The sequence below is a fragment of the Sebastes umbrosus genome, chromosome 1 (assembly GCF_015220745.1).
Source record: "Sebastes umbrosus isolate fSebUmb1 chromosome 1, fSebUmb1.pri, whole genome shotgun sequence".
In the NCBI taxonomy this organism is placed as follows: domain Eukaryota; kingdom Metazoa; phylum Chordata; class Actinopteri; order Perciformes; family Sebastidae; genus Sebastes; species Sebastes umbrosus.
In genome coordinates, this window is record NC_051269.1 from 5,943,133 (window position 1) to 5,967,420 (window position 24,288).

General features: G+C 42.2%; 1 protein-coding gene across 3 annotated transcripts in view; it reads left to right on the top strand.

Annotated features, from left to right (window-relative positions):
* LOC119490712 (receptor-type tyrosine-protein phosphatase gamma-like) overlaps nt 1-24,288 on the top strand; it is a 460,745-nt gene that overhangs the window by 336,067 nt on the left and 100,390 nt on the right. For all 3 annotated transcript variants that reach the window (XM_037774207.1, XM_037774205.1, XM_037774206.1), the window contains exons 5-6: nt 6,418-6,513; nt 18,166-18,232. In XM_037774207.1, coding sequence (XP_037630135.1) covers nt 6,418-6,513; nt 18,166-18,232 — 163 coding nt within the window. The remainder of the gene's footprint in view (nt 1-6,417; nt 6,514-18,165; nt 18,233-24,288) is intronic.

Consider the following 24,288-nt stretch of genomic DNA (forward strand, 5'->3'; position numbering starts at 1 on the left):
CCACCCCAGTTTTTCCTCGCCAACATTTAGCATCATGTCTATCAGGAGCGTTATTTAGTGCTCTTCCCGATGAGCTAGCGTGACACAGGACCAATGTACCGTCGGAGTTTTTAAGTTAACCTAACCATTTGTCGGTACCTCCGCGACCCACTAGATGGCGCTCTGAGGCCCACCAGTGGGCCCCGGCCCAGGGGTTGAGAATAGCTGCTATAGGCTATATCCATGTAACCCAGCAGTCTCCCAAATCTGGCACGCTTGGTTCTCAGCTACATACATTATCACACATTATGATTGTTAGGCCCGTTATAATTATGATTTGGGCCTAATGACTAATATGACCAAGTGGGACTAGTCCATTTCAGTTGTTGTTTAATAATGCTAATCAGGAACTTGGACATCACATCACAGGAGAAAAAAAAGGAAAAGGTAAAATAGTGTGGTGTGCCTTAACTGAGAATTATTTGATAATCATCAGGTTTCAGTGCTGAGCCACAGCTCACCTGGAGTTCGTTCACGTCCAGCTCCATACTTTCAGTCTTTTTTGTCTTTGTCTCTTCATCCACCATCTTATTTAAAGTAGTTGTTTTAATACACCTGTACCCCCAGAGGTAAAACACAAGGACTTTATCTAGCAGCCATGTAAAACTCTTATGGTCATTAATCTGCTGATACAGCAGCCTCCACTCTTCTGTTTTCAGGATTTCCACCAGATTTTGGAACCTGGATGCAGGGATTATAGCTCCCACTCACAATCATTCCCACAAGAGCATTAGTGAGGTCCAACACGGATGTTGGGTGATAAGTCTGGCTTGCATTGGGCTTTCATTGTTCATCCCGAAGGCCAGCAAAGTTCTTCCACATAAAAAAACATGTCTTTATGGAGGTGGCATTGTGCAGGTCAAGAAAAGGGCAGAAAAAGGCCTTTCGTGTGTTATAGAATTTAGATTTCAATTAATCAGAACTAAAGGGCCCAAACTATAAAAACAGCTGCAGAGAAAAGTGCAGAAAAGTATGTGGACATGGTTTGGACATTTGATGCATTTTAAAGACTCAGCAAATGATCACCTCCATAGAGCCCACATTTTTATGGTGATTTGTTCAAAACTCAGACTTAAATGTGTTTATATTTGGTCTTAAAGAACCTCATAATGTCCTTAATTTACACCCTGTAGCAGCAGTGATGTGTCCCATCTGTGCACAGTCGGTACCACAGCTAGCCGTCGTCAAGCAGCTATTGACCAATCGACAGCAGTTGTGATGATGTTGCTGGCGATCCGAATCCTCCGCCAGCACTGTGTGTCCTCAAGTCTTGGCAGACGCTCCTGTAGTTGTGTTTGCATGCTGGAAGCCCTCTCTTATAAATATGGAGAAAGTGGCGCAGTGGGCCAAATGCTAAATGAGCAGTGACACACACACAATAGGTTTGTGTTGGCAGGGTGAGGGCTCAGGGCAGGCCGCAAATCAATGACTGCTTCACAAGTAATATGTCTACAGACTGTCTCCATCCAGACAGAGCAGGAGGCTTAAAGCTCGATTTAGAAGAGGAAACAAACAAGTGAGTGGATGATAAAACAGTTTGTCTTCGATCATTCTGAAAGGCTTCTAGTCCTGATTTTCCCTCTAAGTTTTTAAACTTAACGAGATTCCAAATAAACGCTAATTTCTGTGTGTGTCTGTTGGATAATAGATAGATAGATGAATGGATGGATGGAAAATAGACAGTGAAAACGATCTTTTGAATAGAATATATCTCATACATGAAAAAAGTTCATATTTATTTTTAACTCAACACTTCCTGTTTTTATTTCAAAATAATAGCCCTCTAAAAAATGTTCTGTGGACAGAATTCCTTCATTTGTTAACACAAGGCTTTTATTCTGAAATATTTAAAGGAAAGTGTTGTAGAAAATGCAGTGATTTACATGGCTACATATATGAATACAGTGCCGGCCTTTAATTGTGGATTATTATTATTATTATTTACAAATGAGCACACACTTAACCTTTTTTTGTCTAAAATAAATATAAATTACAGCAGCGTAATACACACCCATTATAAACTCTGAAAAAAGCATAAAAATTAAACTGTGATAATTCCAAAACTGTAAAAGATATCAAAAAGCTGAATACATAGCTTAATAGTAGTCTTGTAACCCATTTAAAGTTTAAATGAAGTCTGTAGCTGAAAGTATGCGGAAGCAGTAGCATTTCAAAGTGGAGCATGTTTGAGAGGATTTGAAGATTTTCTCCATTGAGTTCCATTGTAAAATAAAAATCTGAAAAAAGCCTAATATTTTAAAATGTATAAATAGTAGAAACATGAAAAGTCATAGCACTAATGTCCTTAAAGAGCTGAATATTTTGATAGTTGAATGGAAATAGATGAATCAACCTTACGGCCTATCCACGTTGCCCAAGTGTATAGAAATGTCCTGAATTACAGTTAGTCAACAGGCCACTAGATGTTAGCTCCAAAAAAACTCAGATGATGAATAAGAAAAGTTCTAACTTTTCTTTTGAATACAGTATTTTCTCCCTCAAGCAGTTATCGTCTACATAATTCACTTCTTCTGATGCACATCTTGGTAGAGGTTTTGGTAAACATAAATGCTCTGGAAGCTCAAACAGGGTCATATTTGTAGCAAAAGGAAACTCGGAAAGGATTTTGCATATAAAGATTTGTTTACTCTACATTGAGAGTTCTGCTCAGCCTATGAACACAGTTGTATAACGTCATCTGTGACTCTGTCTGAGAAAATAACCATGCAGTAGAAATGTACAGTTTGAAAGACTTGGGTGTTTACCAGGCAAAAGGGCAAATACAAAAGACAAGTTGCATATTGTAGGATCCAGCTTTTTGGAGCTTGACCTATACTAGGTTTTAGAAGTGTGGTTCTTGTGATTTCCCCAACTTTATAAACGTGCTATAATAAAACATTGTTGGAGTGGCTCTTTAAATGACAGGTGTCTCAACAGGCTCCATCCAGGAGCTGACCTACAGTAAATGCTTGTTCACCTTTTCCATTCCACTCCCTCTTTACCATAGTCAGCAGTAGATGTCACATATTCTCTCTCCCTCAACTGATAATTGACACATCATTGATTAGTAATAACTACTGGTCATTTCGGTTACTACCAAAACAGCACAGACCTACCAGCTATAAGATGAGGTGAATGCCGTGTATTTCCATTACGCACATCCCTTGAGCTCTCCACTCTTGGCACACATCCAGCACGGCGTCTGTTTCATCCAAAGACCCGACCCACTTCATCACGAGCTAAATCTCTTCAGCTAATGGCTAACGACAACAACAACTGCTTTCAACACAGATAAATGGATAAATACTCAGAGAAGACTTTCATTGTTGGATTCATTACTTTTATTACAGTAATAAAAGTAATAAATCCAACAATGAAACAATGAATAAACACTATTGTTCCAAGCTCAATTACAAACCATCTGAACGGAATACGATCGATCCCTCGTTAGAAAGCTACTGTGGTGAGGAAGCAGCTGCAAGTTAAAGTAAGTCTCTACACCGCAGCGTTCCGGAGATATTTTAAAAATATACGATAGCGTCAACCTCTATTAACTATTAATTCATGGAGTCATGTAAGTAACTACATTTTCCTGAACACTGTCCCGCAAGTATTTCAGAATAAAAAGCTGTGTGATGGCTGCCTCACTGAACTGCCGCATGTTTCACGCTTGTGGTGTCCACACTGGCAGTGTTTCTCTCTCTCTTCTGCTGAGCTGCTGCTGTCAGCCCTTTCTTTCAACATATAGTTTGCCTTTCATAATGGCCATTTCATTTCATTATAAATGTAATTTATATTTATTTTAGACAGAGAAATAGGTTAAGAAGCGTGTCCACATTTTTAAATAATAGTAATAATCAATAATTAAAACACAGTACTTTATTCATTCATGGAGCCTTGCAAGTCACTGCATGTTCTACAACACTGTCCTGTATATATTTTAGAATAAAAGCCTTGTGTTAACAAATGAAGGAATTCTGTCGACAGAAAAAAAAAATGCCACATTGCTTTTATTTTGAAACGGAAGCAGGAAGTGTTGATTTAGAAATAAATCTTTACTTTTTTTCATGTCTATGAGATATTCTACAGATACAGATATTGAAAATGTAGTAATGTTGCTGCTATGATGTCAACATACTGTCAAACGATCATTTCCACTGTCTGTTGTTGCTGTGAACCGCGTGGCTCGCGATAAAAAATAGGCAAGACTTTGAATCTCTAGAAGAGACACAGCTGACACACAGTCGGCAGTGTGGCCACAACATGGACGACGAAATAAAAAACAACAGGTTCTGCAGCTGCTGTGCGCTGCTGACGTTCCCTGTGTCCCGATACACATTTTAAACTCTTGTGTTCCATGTCACTCAGCTTTAACTGTCACTGAATGTTGCCTTCATATCATCAGCAGAGTCATCGCTGTCCCATTTCACCATGTGAGAAAGCACCCATCACCATTATAAGGGCAAATACTGCTGTGTTTGAACTGATTCCAATCGTTCTCACCGCTACATTCAGAAGCACGATCCCGCACGTTGATTTTAATTAATACCCGTTTGGGAGAATGTGTTGTTCCAGTTGAGCTGTCTCGGCAATAAATTCACCAAACAGACTCTCTATCAGGCCGCTTGACAACTGTTTACTTCTCAAGCAGATCAAATAGCGATGCACAGGGCTCTTGATGTGAGGATTAGGAAGCTGGAGAAAATGCTAGACAAGTGATATTGGCAGTGTTGATCTTGGTGAAGAAAAATACCCCAGAATTGCTTTTGGCATGCAGGAAGGTGATCCTAGACACTGCAAAGGATGTAAACACATGCATACAAACACACACACACACACACATTCACAATAATGTGTTTTTTGCATTCCATCATTTGTTTTGTGCCTAAATGCATCATGCCTCCATATCACCATGACGACGAATAGTGCCTGACTGTTTGACCAGTTTTCTGTGTGTGTGTGTGCGTGTGAGTGTGTTTGTTCTCATTGTTTTTCACTGAGCAATAACATGTTGTTTCTCTGTAAATAAATAACACATTTATTCATAGAGTTATTTCGATGGATCATAGTGCTCACTGACCAGAGGTCATAGTTCATCCATCTCCCGTTTACCACTACATCACAAGTTGCATAGAAATCATGAATTCCAGTTTTTCCTCATTCCTGCAATTACACAAACACTGAATAAGCAGTGAACTGCAGACGTCCAGCTGAGTCATTCCTCCAGTATGTGAAGCCCAGAGCGGTTGATTCCATATGTTGGCAGCTTGTTTAGCCAACATTACTCTGAGAAGACAGAGAGTCACAGAAAAACTGCAATGTAGGGTTTTTCTTCTGTTGGGCATTTTCATCTGTTTCAAATATTCTTAAAACTTGGCCGTACTTTTTCCACATGAAGGTGCCACTCCGAGCAGTAGCATATTGGAATTCAGCACAATTGCTGGGTTGCAAAGGATAGTGGGCCAAGTCTATGTGAAATGCAAGTGTACACATTATCAGGAGCAATAATTACAATTTATGTTTTGCTTGTATTTAACTGCAGGAAATGTTGAGACATCCACTTGTGAATTAATAATAAAAAAAAAGAAAAGACTATTTGCAGGGTGGTAATTTAGATTTGTCTGTCATCTGTATAAAAGTGGACATTGACTTTATGTATAAGATCCGACGTTTCGCTTCTTGGATGAGAAATGAAACGTCTTCAAGAATCTAAACCAAGTCCAGTGGCTGCTGATTTAACCCTTACTTGGATACCATGACCTGGATGACTGAGAACCTTCACAAATATGTATAAGATGAATTCTATTTAACCCTTTAGAGTAATATACAAGACTGTGTCCTACAAAATGACTTTCCCATACAACTAAACTGCATTCTAAATAACGTTTTGAGGGAAACATTTCTCCCGGATTACAGTCACAGATTTAAACACTTGATTAACATTTTTTATTGAAGCAAAACAAAAAATATTTTAGTAAAAAAAAAACATTGTGGTTTATAATAAGTATGTCTGTTAGGTTATGAAGTTATCATAATCCAGGAGAAAAATATGTCTTACTAAAAAATTTAATTAACGATGCAGTTACGTTGTTTGGGAATGTATTTTTTGGCTTTAACACATGCAGTATTATTCTATAGAAATTATAGAATTCATTGATTCATATATGTAGTTATTTTCTTCCTACACATACCCTGTTTACCCATGTTTTGCTACAGATACAAATTCCAAGAGAGATGGTGACATTCAGATTACTTTATTGTCTGTTGAATTAAATGCAGTTGGGAGGGAGATATTCAGATCAGCTTTTTTTAATTTGATGTGAAGGTTAAATCTTCTATGTGTCCTCCAACCTAACTCTGTGTTTCTGTCTGTCACAGATGCAGATCTACATGTACAACTCCGATGACTTTGATAGCCTCAGTGCAGCTCTCAGGGAGAAGAGGAGCATCGCAGCCATGGCCGTGTTTTTTCAGGTAGGAACCTTTTTTTGTTCACTTGTCGGCAAGGAGGTTAAATGATGCTCCACAGAAAGAATACATTTTGTCGTGGAAAAAGTGGAATGGCCAGTTTTGAAAGAGTTCCCTTGACCTCTGACCTCAAGATATGTGGATGAAAATGGGTTCTGTGGGTACCCACGAGTCTCCCCTTTACAGACATGCCCACTTTATGATAATCGCAACGCCGCTTTATGCATGCAGTATAAATGTGTTATTTTAGCCTACACTGAAATGGTGTGTTTGAATATTTCTGCATACTGGGGTCCCTAAACAGTCTTTAATTACATAGATTGGGTATCACTGTAAAGCTGAGACTCTTGTGGATCCAATGAGCCCAACTGTATTCATGTGTGATGATGTTAATCCCCATAGTAGACATTTCATTGTAGGGAGACCATTTCTTGAAACTTGACCTCACTGTATAAAATGACCTGTGGTGACCTCTAGGATAATCACAGCCTCATGAAACTTTACAGCCACAAACTAAAGACCTAGAGCATTCAGAGGATGGATGGATCAGACTAGAGACCTAGAGCATTCAGAGGATGGATGGCTTTTCTAGGTAGATTGACAATAAGGGGGTTTCTGAGCAATTTACACAACACAAGTGCTCGCCATCCAATCACCGAAAAATGCAATTCTTGCAGAAATCTCCAAATGTCAAAAATTTTGATCCCAAATCACAGCATGGCTTTTTCTTTGTGTTCCTCAAGGTCTTGGTGTCTTAATGTGGTATTTTGGAGGGATTATTGATCATTTTTTGTCAATTCTCCAGTGGTAAAAAAAAATAGTTAACTAGCATGGTAACTTATGAAACATAATAGAGCATGGTAATGGTCATCATACTTCTATCGAGCGACCGACTGGGTCGAGTATAAAGGCCGACTAGGTTGAGTATAAAGACTGACTGGGTCGAGTATGAAGACCGACTTGGTCGAGTGAGCGAACCACCGGGTTGAGTACAAACACCAACTGGGTTGAGTACAAAGGTAAACTGGGTTGAGTATAAAGGTCAACTGGGTTGAGTAGAGCGAAGCACTGTGTGGAATATAACGAACGATGGTGACGACTGAGCGAACCACTGGATCGAGTATAAAGACCAACTGGGTTGAGTATAAAGACCAACTCGTTCGAATATGAACACCAACTGGGTTAAGTAGAACGAACCACTGGGTAAAGTATAATGACCGACTGGGTTGAGACTAGAGACCGAGTAAAGCGACCGACTGGGTCGAGTATAAACACCGACCGGGTCGAGCAGAGCGAACCCCTGCGTTGAGTTTATAGACTGACTGGGTCGATTATGAAGACCAGCTGGGTCGAGTATAAACACCGACTGGGTCGATTAGAGCGAACCACTGGGTGTGTCTGCTCCCCTCAGAGGGTGTATTGTTTGTCTCATCTCACTCCTCAGTTAGATTTTTGCTGTTGGTTTTTCCCGAAGCTAGGAACCCTGATGTTCTGTGTCGTGTTCAGTGTCGTGTTCAGCGCTGCAATGGCGTGCGATTATGATCTGTAAAACCTGGAGATCAAGATCAAAGTCCAGCCAGCAGTAAAGTCCACTCAGACCTGCTGAGTGGCACTGTGGGTGGACGGGCATCATTGTCAGCTCTATCACTCTCAATTGGCAGGAATAAAAAGTTAATTTGAGGCCATCGATTACCTAAGTGGGCTTTTACTTGGCCCATTAACCCCCAGTTAATATTTCCCCCTCTCTTTTCTTCAGTCTCTCTGTCTGTCTACAGTCTCTCTTCCACTCCCTCGCTCTCAGGCTGCGTATATGTCTTATATGTATATGTCTATCATAGGCTACGTTCACACTGTAGACAAAAGTGGCCCAAATCTGTTTGTTTTTTTGGGCACATGTGACTCAGATCTGTTTTCTCATAATAGTGGGAACAGCACAAATCACATGGAATTTGATCTTTTCAATTCTGATTCGGGTCACTTTCATCTGTGGTCCTTAATCAGATACAGGTCTGATTGTCTTGCATTGCAACCTCAGTCTGAACAGACATATGGGAATTCATGCGACTTTCACGTCACTGTAGATCGACATTCCGTGCTGTGAAGCCATTCACATCTCGATGCCACCCCTCCTGGCTCTGACCTCCGTACAGATGTAGCGGCCGTTGCTCTACAAAAAGCCATAATTAGAAAAATGTGTCTCTCTTTCTCTCTCTCATTCTCATTATCATTATCATCTGATCATGAATTTGTCTCGCTTCCCGCTTACACTGCACATCAACTTATAAATTAAACGCTGACTTCAGTGGCCTCCGTGTTTACTACCGTACGACAGCGTGCCGTGTGTTACGTTTTAGTTATTGTATTTTGTGCATGCGGGTCACTTCAGAATCTGATATTCTCCTCCTCTTCCTCCTCCCCCTTCTCCTTCTTCTCCTCCTCCACCTCCTCCTCCCCCTTCTCCTCCTCCTCGTCCTCCTCCTCTCCGTTCTCCTTCTCCTCCTCCTCCTCCTCCACCTCCTCCTCCTCTACCTCCTCCTCCCCCTCCTCCTCCTCCTCCTCCTCCTCCTCTCCTTCTCCTCCTCCTCCTCCTGTGCCCTGTTTTAATCTCATCATCAGTCTGGTATTCTGAGTCAACACAGTCAGTGCTCTGCCTGTCTGGTTTTCTTTTCCTCCTGAGCGTGCCTCCATTCGTTTGTGAGCTTTTCCTCTCCCCTTCCATCAGTGTGTTTCTGCAGCGACTACATTGTTGCTCCCGTGTCATGTATTAATTAAGTCATCACACTCGTGTTACAGGACAAATTGGGCCCATCATCTTGAACTTGGGAATCACACTTTTATAGCCCAGCATGGCATCGCTCCACAGCTTCTGATTGAAATAGATGGCAGTTGTAAACGGCTATCATTGCCCTTTTTTTTTTGTTGCTTCTTTACAGCGCTGCTTGCCTCCGGTGTGTTTTCCTCACACTCAGCTAGAGGCAGCAACATGCTAAACCAAGGCTCAGCTGGATGCAAATCACATGGAGCGTCCACTCTAGCAGCAGTGGGTAGAAATGGAGCAAATATGATTAAAACATGTTTTTATATAAAGCAGTCACTATATCCTGACAGTAGTGCATGACACAGTTAATCTGAAAAAAAAAATCATGTTGAGCTCCTAACGGCGTCTGCAAGATTTCACAGACTGTAGGAAAACAACCAATCAGAGCCGAGCGGGAGCTGTAATGCCTATTTCTCTCCTCAGATGTTTTCAGAATCATCTTGTAGTGCACTGTTTAGCTGTAAAATGAGAAAGTTTGTGACCCGGCAGCCATGTTGAGATATGTTGAGGAAACACCAAGCACCGCCCACCAACCAGAGCACAGCCAATAGGAACGCTCTCTCTCTCTGAAATGACCTGTGATTGGCCAAAGATTTTTTAAAGCCTGAAAGCAGAGCCATGAGGAGGAGCAGAAGTCTAGTTTTCTCTCAGAACACTTGAATTACAATATGCTGGAAGGTTATTATGGAATTTTTGACAATAATGCCAAAAATATTCTGCCTACTGAAGCTTTAACACGAGAATCCCACTGAGTCTCATGATCTTGGGGTATTTGCACCTCATTATTTTATATTACAGAGTAGAGAGAGAGGCAGAGGAGGGAGAAGAAGTGAGATCCAGAACAAAGAGGATGAAGGAAAAGCTTTGTTGGACTTGACTCTGCTTATTGAGACAAGGACGAGGAGTAAGGAAAACAAACCTAAAGACACATTTCAAAACAGCCTCATTCTGATGGCATTGATTGATGTTATGGCAAAGGTGATGATTTTTTTCTCTGCCTGGAAAGATGTAGTGGGCGGAGATTTCAGTCGAGACTGTCCTCCCAAGAAGAACGACAGCATCAGTCATCGTCAAAAATGTTCAGTGAACACGAAAACCGTCGATTACTCGTCCAGCGAGGTTGGGGAGCGTACCTAGTCTTTAATTTAAAGTTACAAACGTTAGTTGACCTCCTGTAGCAACTGATGTCGCAGTGGAAAGGTACATGTGGTTCAGCGAGGTGTGCTCTGTTTTATATCCTTGGTGATATTATCCCAAAATGTGAAAACAGGTCCCAACAGGTGCAAACAGGTCCTACAGGTCCCAACAGGTCCCAACAGGTCCCAACAGGTCCCAACATGTGCAAACAGGTCCCAACAGGTCCCAACAGGTCCCATCAGGTGCAAACAGGTCCCAACAGGTCCCAACATGTGCAAACAGGTCCCAACAGGTCCCAACATGTGCAAACAGGTCCCAACAGGTGCAAACAGGTCCCAACAGGTCCCAACAGGTCCCATCAGGTGCAAACAGGTCCCAACAGGTCCCAACATGTGCAAACAGGTCCCAACAGGTCCCAACATGTGCAAACAGGTCCCAACAGGTCCCAACAGGTCCCATCAGGTGCAAACAGGTCCCAACAGGTCCCAACATGTGCAAACAGGTCCCAACAGGTCCCAACAGGTCCCATCAGGTGCAAACAGGTCCCAACAGGTCCCAACATGTGCAAACAGGTCACAACAGGTGCAAACAGGTCCCAACATGTGCAAACAGGTCCCAACAGGTGCAAACAGGTCCCAACAGGTCCAAACAGGTCCCAACAAGTGCAAACAGGTCCCAACATGTGCAAACAGGTCCCAACAGGTCCCAACAGGTGCAAACAGGTCTCTACAGGTCCCAACAGGTGCAAACAGGTCCCTACAGGTCCCAACAGGTCCCAACAGGTGCAAACAGGTCCCAACAGGTGCAAACAGGTCCCAACAGGTGCAAACAGGTCCCTACAGGCCCCAACAGGCCCCAACAGGTCCCAACAGGTGCAAACAGGTCCCAACAGGTCCCAACAGGTGCGAACAGGTCCCTACAGGTCCCAACATGTGCAAACAGGTCCCAACAGGTCCCAACAGGTGCAAACAGGTGCAAACAGGTCTCTACAGGTCCCAACAGGTCCAAACAGGTCCCAACAGGTGCAAACAGGTCCCAACAGGTCCCAACAGGTCCCAACAGGTGCGAACAGGTCCCTACAGGTCCCAACATGTGCAAACAGGTCCCAACAGGTGCAAACAGGTCCCTACAGGTCCCAACAGGTCCCAACAGGTGCAAACAGGTCCCAACAGGTGCAAACAGGTCCCTACAGGCCCCAACAGGCCACAACAGGTCCCAACAGGTGCAAACAGGTCCCAACAGGTGCAAACAGTCCAAACAGGTCCCAACAGGTGCAAACAGGTCCTTACAGGTGCAAACAGGTCCCAACATGTGCAAACAGGTCCCTACAGGTGCAAACAGGTCCCAACAGGTCCCAACAGGTCCCAACAGGTCCCAACATGTGCAAACAGGTCCCAACAGGTGCAAACAGGTCCCTACAGGTCCCAACATGTGCAAACAGGTCCGAACAGGTGCAAACAGGTCCCAACAGGTCCCAACAGGTCCCAACAGGTGCAAACAGGTCCCAACATGTGCAAACAGGTGCAAACAGGTCCAAACAGGTCCCAACAGGTCCCAACAGGTCCCAACATGTGCAAACAGGTCCCAAAATGTGCAAACAGGTCCCAACAGGTGCAAACAGGTCCCTACAGGCCCCTACAGTTCCCAACAGGTGCAAACAGGTCCCAACAGGTGCAAACCGGTCCCAACAGGTGCAAACTGGTCCTAACAGGTGCAAACAGGTCCCAACAGGTGCAAACAGGTCCTAACAGGTGCAAAAGCTTTTGCTTTAAATAACTAAATTATTTTAGTAACTCTTAGAACTGTAGGTTTGTTTGACTACTGATGACCCGGGGAGACCTGACAGAAAAGCAGGCGGAGATTCTCACTTCATAGACTTCTTCTTATTTGCCGCTCTGTGTCTTTAAAGTACAGTCAAAGCAATCGATGAGAAGACAACAAATTACACAAATTCAGCTGTTAATGTAAACTGCACCTTATTTTATCATGGAATCAAGTGTCACTAGCACTACTTGACCCCAGTACTGAAGTACTGTTGAAAGTGCAAGAGAAACCCATTGGCTTTGAATAAAAAAAGAAGAATAGCATAAAGGGATTCTCAGTAAGTTCAGTCCTGATGTATTCATTCCTCGACAACCTTGAGGTTCATTTGAATTGGTTCCATACTTGAGAGGGACTGTTCTTCACATTAAAGGTAGCAAGTGTCAAAGTGGAGGTACTCAGCAGGAGTAAGAACAGCACGGTGAAAGGGATGGTTTGAAGTCATATGACACCTCATACCACTTCATTCTGCTCTAAATCCAACACCATCCCCCCACCCCCCAATGACGGTAATTAGGCAGTATATGCCGACACTGCTAAACCACCACTGAGCTGCTCCCAATTCAGCACAGTGCACACCACTTGAGGAAACATTAGCCTCAGCAGTTATGCAGCATTGCAGAATTCATTACATGTAATTTGCTGTCAGTTGTTTTTTTGAAATTTGACAGAAGATATCTCATTACCGATGTTTAAATCCATGAATCTTTTGTTCTTCACCGTGACGGGGTGATGAAAGACAATGTTCCCGTGTGCTTTGTCTTGGCCGTCCCTTCCCTGCATGACCGCTGCCCTACTTATTACACACCATCGCTCAGACTGAAGAATCGACCGTGTCACCGTCATTGGGCTCCAAAAAAAAAAAGAAAAAAAGGATCCTTTTATGCTGATTTTGAAATTTGATCATTTTCCTATGCAGGACGACGAGGGCACGGAAACAGAATCATGTCCATGTCTGCTTCTCTGTAATACTTTAAGGGAGAAACAGAGGCGTTTTGAATGGCTTGTAGTGATTTCCAACCTTATGTGCTGGAAAATCAGAGGAAAATGATTGTAGCTAAAACAATGAGCACACACTGGTGCAGTCTGGGTATGATCACCGTATACCAACAAACCCACATAGTGCAACCAGAACAAATGCAACATCATTTCATGTAAATCATTGAAATGTAGATCAACTTTTATCGTCACACATGTACACAGCACAGCACACAATGAAATGTAGCCTCTGCATTTAACCCATCTTAGTATTAGGAGCAGTGGGCAGCTACTATACAGCGCCTGGGGAGCAGTTTGGGGGTCCTGTGCTTTGCTCAAGGGCACCTCGGCAGTGCCCAGGAGGAGGAGAACTGGCACCTCTGCAGCTACCGGTTCACAGTCCGTACTTGGTCCGTGCGGGGACTTGAACTGGCGACCCTCCAGTTCCCAAGCTTTAAGCCCCCGTGGACTTAAAGCTCGTCTGTAGAAATGTGGTTCAAACTCTGATATCTACAGGGTGCACATTGTAAAAAGTGAACGACTGACAGCAACAGCCGTGTCTGTTTTACGTCACATTTTCAGTCAAGCTGCGTATACTTTAAAACCATCATTAACCAACAACATTAAAAGTAACAAATCTCTCTCAAAGTCATCAACCAGCTCATCAGAGTCACAAAGGAAAGTTGCTCATGCTGTTTAATGTGAGTAAGATATGATTTACTGGTTGACTTGGTGACCTTACATTAAAATGCGTCTTGTATCCAGATCTTGATATGATGTGATTACATTTACACCTGGTATTAATATGTGTCTCCACATTGAGATCTGTTTGAAATTCAATCGCTCTGTCTGTAAGGGCTGAGAAGAAGCCTCCGAAGGCTGCATACGCACAGGCTTTCAGCCGGGAACTGCCGGAGAGGCGGTATACGTAACGAGCGGAATACATCAGCCTCAAAACGCCGCTGTTTAGGGAGGAGGGAGGGACCGCGAACATGACTTTTAGGTAGCGTTACACTCGCACACACAGAGGGTTGAGGAGATGAGCACATAATCTCTGTGGTCATGGCGGTCCAGTGACCGGAGGAGCACTGCGAACACGCTGCACACAAGGCCAAAGCTTTGAATATTCGCTGGTAATTACTACCAAAGCTCCGGAGCCCAAAAGATGGTACTCGGGACATCCCTAGAATTATGTATTTACGCCCACGTAAGATAAGAGATAAGATAAGATAAGCCTTTATTAGTCTCACAGTGGGGAACCTGCAGAATTACAGCAGCAAAGGGGACAAACAAGAGGCATCTGTAAAAAAACAAAGCAAGATCTAATGGCAAGTAAACAATAAAGATTTAATAAATGAATTCACAATAACAAACAAGATATAAGAAATAGAAAATATATTAGTAGACAGACTGAATGAATGGTTGGGAATAGTTGTATGTGGATTGAAAACTTGTGGTCACACTGACAACCTCCTTAGGTGGTTTAGCCGATCGGATCACAATCTGTCCTCAATGCGTTTTAGGTGCATTTACACCTGTACTCTCATGTGGTGAAGCACTATCCTATTGCAATCTTATCCAAACCGTGTTTTAATGCCAGGTGTAAAGGGGGTGCACAAGATATTTCAACATGGTGTTAGTCCTCTGGATAACAAGATGGTCCAGTCCCCTTTAGCCTTGGATCTAAGAATGACACTAAAACAGTATGTGAGTTTTTTAGTGAAATACTTCAGTATGCAAACGCTGTACACTACGGCGGCATAAATATCCCACAAGCATAGTTAAGAAGGTTAGTGACGACAACGATCATAACAGACGTTGACAGACAGCTCTGTAACATCGCAACACTTCAATTTATTTGTTTTCTCTGCAGAGAGAGCTGACAGTAGTCATTATTACGGCTGTCTATATTCCACCTGTGGATCTGTGTCTAATAAGCTACCCAATTTACAAATCCAACATTCATTTAATGTTTGTAGCAAGAGTGCACTTTACTTAGTCTAAACCAAGTCAAAATTCTTCTTGAATGTTCGTACTTTGCAGAATCGCACACTTGATTAAAATCTGTCTGGCCTTAATGATCTGTTAGCTTTTGGGCTTTATTTTTTTTTAAAAGGGAGAAATTAGTTTTGTTGTAATGTTCAGTAACTTGCAAAATTGTCTTGAAAACCAGCATGACATTTTTTTTTTGAAAAGATTGTGCATCGTGATCCCGCCTGAAAAAAATCGTGATATGATATTTTTGCCACATCACCCACCCCTAGTTACGCGTCTCCATCCGGCAAGGAGGCTCCCAGGAATTGAAGACATAAATGACTGCCCAGTGAGTCCGAAAAGATACATACTACCGTTCAGTCACGCAAAAGTATGTTACGATAGTACACATATTGAGTATGTAGTTGTAGAGTATTTGGACGCAGCCCATGTTTCCTTTGGTCAGTTCTAAAATCAACAGGTAAAGACCAGCAAAGCAATGCCAGAGTTCCTGGTCCGCCATCTTCCACCAACCGGCGAATCGGTCATTGACGTAATTAGTAACTCTGCACTCCCAATGTGTCTTCTTTGAAAGAAGTCCACCCATTACATCCATTACGCCATTGATTTATCAGCAGTTAGTGCTGCCAAAGGCAAAGGGGGGGGAGATGAGTGTCTGTACGACACAGAAGGAGGTGAAGGAAGTCAAGAGAAAGAGGATACATAGTGAAGGATCTTGGATGGATGACAGTTGGAGGAAGGGACGGGTGATGAGAGAGAGAGACAGAGAGAGAGAAAGAGAGAGAGAGAGAGAGAGAGAGAGAGAGAGAGAGAGAGAGAGAGAGAGAAGTGGTGGAGGAGAGAAATATGAGGACACGTCACATTGTACCACATTTTCCTTTTTTTTTTCCTGATTTGTCACTGCAGTGGCCCGTCCCCGGAGAGAAAGAGGGAGATGGAGCTGTAGGGGATGAATGAAGAGAAAGAGCGAGAGATGCAGGATTTGAAGAGGGATAAAGGGGTAGACAGAGAGAGTAGGACATTGTGATGTGAGGCCCGGTGGCTGAGGATCTCGGGGGACGAGCCTTCGGGCTTTCAGAGACAAACATTAATAATGAAACGCTAATTCCCTCTGTCCTCCTTTCTTTCTCTCCTCCTCACTGTCTCTCTGTATGTCATTTTCTCTCTGTCTCCATGGCCGACTTTATTTCTCTTAATCTTCTTTCCTTTACACACACATACACACACACACACACACACACACACACACACACACTTTTTTCCCTCACCCACTTTCTGTCTTCTGCCTCGTACCAAAAACAAGCTCTTTATTGCAGTTCCAGTTATTAACTTCTTCTGCTATTTGGAATGATTACACAATGTGTGTGTGTGTGTGTGTGTGTGTGTGTGTGTGTGTGTGTGGATGGGGGTAAGTTAGAAACTGCCACAATTAAACTTTTTCAACTTCCCTTAGGTCACTTTCTCATTCAGTGTTTTACTTTCTTTATCAGCTGTACAAACTCACATTGTCCATTAGGGGGCGATCACATAGAGACTAGCAGAGAGAGAGAATCATTTTCCAATGGAACATCACATAGCACCTGATCGTCTGGTGCTTTTTTAGCTGTACATAAATATTTAAAAACATTAAAAAAATGTCTGGCTCAATGCGTCACACTTTACTTTAATGTCACAGTCAGGCAGCCTGAGACAGAGGCTATATTTCCACCTGGTATTAACATTTACTTTTAAAACACTGCAATCCGGATACTAAAGGATTGTCCAGGCTGCATCTGGAGGTGGAGAGGAGACCATCAACTGCAAAGGAAAAATAAGAAATGCCCGTACAGCAGCATCACTTCAGGAAACTCTTGAGGGCCTGCTATGACGTGCTAGATAAGGGTTACTTTACCATTGGAGGCAGCCGAGCTCCGCTAGTAATAACAAGCTTCTCCACTGGATCTTATTACTGATCACATAATCTTAGCATAGTTAAAGGTCCCATATTGTGCTCATTTTCAGGTTCATACTTGTATTTTGTGTTTCTATTAGAACATGTTTACATGCTGTAATTTAAAAAAAAATTTCATCATACTGTCGGCCTTAATATACCTGTATTTAACCTCTGTCTGAAACACTCAGTTTTAGCGCATTTTCACGGAATTGCAAATTGCAACAGAATTGCGTTGCTAGGCAACAGCTTGGGTCCATGTGTACTTCCTGTCAGTTGATGACATTCACATACATTGCAACCAGGAATAAACTGGGACACATTTAGAATGTTTACGTTTAAAACTGTGTAAAGGGTCTAAATATTGTATATTTGTGACATCACAAATGGACAGAAATCCTGACAGCTTGTTTCAAATGCAGAGTTTCTGAATACGGGCTGTGTGTATTTCCCTGTGGGTTGAGCGTTTCGATACTTGCACAATATTTATATTGGACTTAAGCCTGCTTTACAATAAAACAAAACATGAAAATCTCACTTTTTTATAATATGGGACCTTTAAGGTTACCAGATGCCTGTTGCTGTCCCTCCCCTCACACTTTATTGCTCTCCCTTGACAGTGTCCCACATCACTTCCTTTGACTTGGGCTTTACTACATTTGTTGACAAGTCTGCCAGTTCTGATGACGTAATTCGCATCCAATCATATTGTGGGCAGATTTGAGCTTCCTTATCAGTACCATGTGTAAATGCAAGGGAGATATAAGGTATACATGTTAGAACAAGTCATGTATCATTTATACTTGTGCTTTAGTGGTAGTATACAGTATATATACAGTCTCCTAAACATTATGTCCCCAAACAATGAAACTGCGTTGTGAATTACGTTTCAAGGGAAACTTATTTTGTTGTGGATTGTTTGTTTTCTATGAATAATAATACTATGTGTTAATCACCGTATGTTTTGTGTGTTCCTCAGGTGGGAGGGAAGGACAATCCAGCTGTCGACCCCATAATCCACGGCCTGAAGGGTGTGGTCCATCATGGTGAGTGCCAGTCCCAGAGCCCATTATCATACGATGATATTGACTCATGACACAGCCAGAATTGTAGGACTTTATTTGTGAGATGAGCAGAACAGCTGATTATGTGGGTAGCGCCCAAGAAAAATTTGCCAAAATGCTCTACCAATGGCGCTCCCCACATAATCAGCTGTGCTGCTCATCCCACAAATGCATGATCCTTACAAGTTGGACATCATTGCGAAGGTAAATAAACAGGCTTTCCAACGATGTAAAATACAATGCCAATTAGCATTGTAATAACGGAGAAATAATCCACCAAACACAAGTTTCTGAACTTTGTTTTTGCAGTTTATATAGATATTACTCCTCTACATCTTTACATATAGACAATAGTTGTTGATGATATATTAATGCTCTGGATCCTGTATATAGAACCTTTAAGTAAAAGATTAGAGTGTTTCCTCCACCACTGTGCTCTATAGTAAACACTTTAATCATGCACACTTTGGTTGTATAGATATGAACGGTGATGACATGACAACAAAAGTCACACTCACAGAGCATGGTAACCGAGACGGGCTCTGTGTTTGAAGACGGGTGGAGATGCCGAGGAAATGTGTCCCGGCGAAAGCCAGCCAACCAACACACCCGTTGACAAGTGTAAAAAATATTTTCAGTTCATTATGAAACTGTGACGGTACAAAATAGAATCTGGCGCGCTGCCACAGTCTAGGTAATTAGTGGGAAACACAGCCTATGCATTACTACTTTTATGTAGGTTAAATAAATGAAAGGATATTTCTAGTGAATTACAACTTGGGTTTTATTTTCATCGTTTGGGCAATCATTAGGCTATCTGTAAAAATAAAACACAGTTACTTCCTGAGATGTGGGAACACTGCGCCATCGCTAAAAAGAAGTCAGACGGAGCAACTTAGTTGGGAAAGAACAGTAAATTAGACTATTACCTAAACTGTCAATCACAGTATACAGACCTTAAAGTTACATGCACGCTTACTTCCACAGACTTCAACTTCCTGCTTCAACTTTGACACACAACACTTAATACCATAGTTAGTTTTTTCTGCACAATGAGGGATTAGTACTGACATTTAAAGTCGGCTCACTTTCAATTTGCCCTGTCAAATAAAGTGGTTTAGATATAGTGTTTCTCGTCTCATCAGACTTTGCTGTAGCAAAGTCACCATGTTCCGAGATCTCAATTACTTTGGCGGGTGTAATTTTATCCGAGGAAAACGATCTTTGCACACCTACGTTCAAACGTGTGTTAAAGAACAAGTGATGAATCAAGTTCCTGCTCCTGTAAACTATCGAAAACTTGTTATCACATGTTATATGAAAATGTCTGACCAAGGTCCTGCACCAAAACATAGCTATGCATTAAAGGTCCCATATTGTAAAAAGGGAGATTTTCATGTCTTTTATTTTATAAAGCAGGTTAAAGTGATATATAAATACTGTGAAAGTATCAAAACACTCAATCCATGGAGAAATACACACGGCCCGTATTTAGAAACTGTGCGTTTGAAACAAGCCGTTAGGATTTCTGTCCATTTGTGATGTCACAAATCTACAATATTTAGACCATTTCACTGTTTTAAATGTAAACATACTAAATGTGTCCCAGTTTATTTCCTGTTGCAGTGGATGTGAATGACATCAGCTGACAGGATGTAAACATGGACCCAAGCTATTTCCAAGCAACGCAATTCCGTTGCCATTCCGTTGAGATGCGCTAAAACGGAGCGTTCCAGACAGAGCGTGAATACAGGTATATTTAGATAGACCGTATGAGAAAACGAATGTGTTTTTTTACCATTAAAGCATGTAAAGATGTTCTAGTAGAAACCCAAAATGCAAACATGAACCTGAAAATGAGCACAATATGGGACCTTTAAATGTAAGTGTTAACAATGTGCATGGAGCTGTTGTTTGCCAGTACAATTTTATCATGAGGTGAGTTAAGCTAACTCTGATCCAGTCCCAGTTCGTCTTTTAATTAGGGCCTCAGTTTTACAAAATACACTTTCTGGTTATGAGAACCAGCAGCCCGTAAGAGACACAGAGGCTATAGCTTCTCACCTCAAATCACAGCTGCCATGAATGACAGTCTGAGCAGCTTTATATGGAACATTAATCTGCTCATCTGCACTGCTGACCATCAATTACAGGAGGGAAGGTGAGTGCCAGGTCCACAGCATGGGCAGTGCTTTGGAGGAAGTGAATCTGCACATGTGGAGAGCAAAGTGTCAGGTGTTACTTTAATTCACAAGGTCACTATGAGGCCACGATGTGATGTTACACTTTAAGTAAGAAAACTCAAGTGTATGTTGGACCTTAGTGGTATAAATATCTAATATTTTATCATACTTTAGCTGCGGGGTGCTCTAGCCTTGATTGTGCTCCTCATCAAGAAGCCTTTTGCATGATTTAGTGCCTCACATACAGTATATTCACCATAAATTAGGACTTCTGGGATGATTTTTTTTTCTGAAAATAAATTAGAGGATTTTACATGGTGTTTTGTTAGCACTGTATGCCCTCAGTCAAAAACAGTTGTCTCCTGCACGTAGCCCTGAAGTGCATCCCTGTCATGATCAAAACATTTATCCTAAAGCAATGTTCTGTCTTGTCCCCCCCAAAGGCCCTCCGCTCGCCTCGCAACAACAGAACGGCTTCAGAGTGAATTTTAGAGCTTCGGCATACACAAATAAAAAAAAACTTTGATAAAACCCCACCGCGTGATACTTGCACTTTATCTCCTGCTCAGCTCTCTCGGAAAAAAACGACTCCGCCTCCATAATTCATCTAACACAAAGACCACTCAAGTTCAATCAAGGCCACGTTCCCATCTCTCCCACGGGGAAGGTGGTCGGCTAATTTGCCCCGTCTCCGCCGGTGCTACTCTATGGAGCAGCGGGTGGTTAAATTTTTCACAGTGCTCTTCTTCTCTCGTTGCTGGTGCTCGTCTGGCGGACATGCACCACAGGTCTGACTCCTCTGTCTTTGTACCCCCATGCCTTGATGCATTTTACATGAAACCTCGCTAGAACAAATGCCCTCTGACTAGTTAGCCAGCGAGCGGCGCCGCGCCATCCCTGTGAAATCAGCCCCGGCAGAAATGGCTGAGTCTGATTTACATAGCGGACTCATGAAAGGCTTCGGCGGCGAAGAGAGGAGCCCATTGTCTGCAGAAGGGTTTGCGGGGACTTTGGAGGCAAGATGCAAAGCCTGATAATGATGTGCTGGGATGATGATGATGACGAGAAGGAGGATGAGGAGCGAGGTGATAGCTCTCTTGTGCTTTTCATTGTAATGTTGGCAGTAGTGAATTCTGTATTATCTAGAGACGACATGATCACTACATGTGAACATGATCGCTACATGACAGGGAAAATGTTCAAACACTCACTATATAAGGTATGCTCAGGTATTAGAAGAGAAAGAGTAGATAAAGATCCTGCTGTCAAAGTGTATTACTCATCATTACCACCATAGTCGTGATGACTGGAGACACTATTCAACAATTTCTGGTGAACAGCATTGATAGAATATATAATGCACATGATATATTCCCAGTATTAATGTACTTTAAGTCACAATGTCAAAGCAGACAGCATTACTGATGTCTAGGGAAATAATATACATTGTAATATGCACAAAAAAACATACTTAGGGGCGAATTCACACAAGAATTGCTCTGCATTTGCGTTCGTTAAACCTGTTGCAAATAAGACAAAAAGAAACGGTGTAATCCTCGCAGCACCCGCAGAGGGTGAAATCTACCTGTTCCGCCAAGCAGACAGCGTCTCGGTGCTCCTGTGCTGTTTGCAACATATTTAAATGAGGTAATAAGCAGCCGTTTGGCGCTAAATCAGCCCCTTTCTATGCAAATGAGCCTCATTGCAAAAACAGTTCCAAAGATCAGAGCTGATAGCCACACGCAGTTACAGTGAGATTATTAGCGTCTTCGGGGAGTTGGTGGTAACTGAAGCACATTTATAAGGGGGGTCCGCTCAAACTCTTTATTTCGGGATGCAATGACAGGATGCAATGACAGGATGTAATGACAGTGGTGTCATGGTAAGATAAATGAATAAAGCTCCCCTTCATGCCATTTTTGAAAAAACATGAGAAAAAAGATTAGATTTAAATAATCAATGAAGTCACACTGCTGTCCTCTGCTGCTCCATAACCACACCCAACAACAGTGATCATTATAATCACAATCTAATATAATATATAATAATATATTCTCATCGTTGTATATTATGGATATTATCATCAGGGGGTCTTTAGTGCAGCTGTGGCTCAGAGGGTAGAGCAGGTTGTCCATCAATTGGAAGGTCGGTGGTTCGATCCCCGGCTGCTCCGGGTCACATGTCGATGTGTCCTTGAGCAAGACACTTAACCCTAAATTGCTTCTGAAGGCATAGCCATCGGTGTGTGAATGAGTATTTAGATTAGATCCTGATGGGCAAAGTTGACACCTTAGCAGCCTCTGCCATCAGTGTATGAATGTGTGTGTGAATGGGTGAATACTGACATGTAGCATAGTGTAAATATGCTTTTCTAGTCTTCCGACCACTCAAAGCGCTTTGCTTTGAGTGGACGGAAGACTAGAAAGCGCTATATAACCGCAAGTCCATTTACCATTTAGTGGGAGATAAAAGGTCAAGGGTAGATGTCACATAGAAGTGGAAGAAGACCTTGAGGAACGACATAGAAAAATTTGATATCAAAAACTTTTGACATTTGGAGATTTCTGCAATAGGATTGCATTTTTCTGCCATTGGATGTTGAGCACTTGTGTTGTGTAAACTGCTCACAAATCCCCTTATTGTCAATCTAGCCAATCTATCTTCTGAATGCCCTGACGTCAAGTTTAAAAAAATGGTCTCACTACAATGAAATGTCTCCTTCGGGGACTAACATCATCACACATGAATACAGTTGGGCTCATTGGATCCACAAGAGTCTCAGCTTTACAGTGATATCCAATTTATGTAATTCCAAGACTGTTTATAGACCCCAGTAGGCAGAAAAATTCAAATACCTAATTTTTTAGAATAGGCTAAAATAACACATTTATACTGCATGCAAAACACTGCACGTGATTATCATATCCATAGAACCCATTTTCATTCACATATCTTGAGGTGACCCCTGTGAAAATGGCCATGCCAGTTTTTCCCTTGCCAACATTTAGCAGAACTATGGAGCGTCAAAACTGAGCCCGCAGGTCTCAGAAGGTTAATATCGATACTGAATTCCGCTGCAATCCGGAAAGTAGTTTTTGAGATATAGAAAAAGAAATATCCAGGGAAAATCAAGTTAGTTCACCTTGTTCTTGAAGAAGAGAATGGGTATTCTGTTCAGTGAGGCATGTTTGAGATGCAGTGCACCAGAAAGTCTGAAGGAAATGTGTGCTGATCAAACCAAAAACTGTAAATACCTGCCGGTCCAAAATGATGGTCTTAAAACATCTTGGCATCGCAAACTACCGTCACGCCAAAACTGCTCAAGTATACACTAAAAATCAAGATGGAGGCTGTGAATAAAATCCTCAAAAATGCACCATAAGAAAGAAAGAAAGGAGGACGGATAAATAGATGTGCCTGCCCCAAATTTCTGGAAATCCTATTGAAGAGAGGATGAAAAAGAAGCTTAACATGCAAGCACTGTGCAGCGGAGCCACATCAGATCTGATGTGAAAGAGAGCGCTTTGGGATTAAAACCACATCGGCAAAGGACTAGTAGACATACTGGTACAGTAGTAGGCCTACAGACGGAGACAGAAAAGGGAGAAACACAGAATTTCTCTTCTTTGAATTCCTATAGAAAGTGCCACAGGGTCGACACAGTACCTCAAATCAGGAGAAACCACCGTAGGCATTGTACACCCGTTAGAATTAATTGCCAATCAGGGTCGCAGAGTGCCAAGTCAGAGGAGACTTTGTGCCGTGAGTGAGATAGTGAATTAATGGACTTGTAATATGTGCTGGTGAGGAGGAATGGCTTCATTTCAGCACTGTGACATGAGAGCAGCGAGAGCA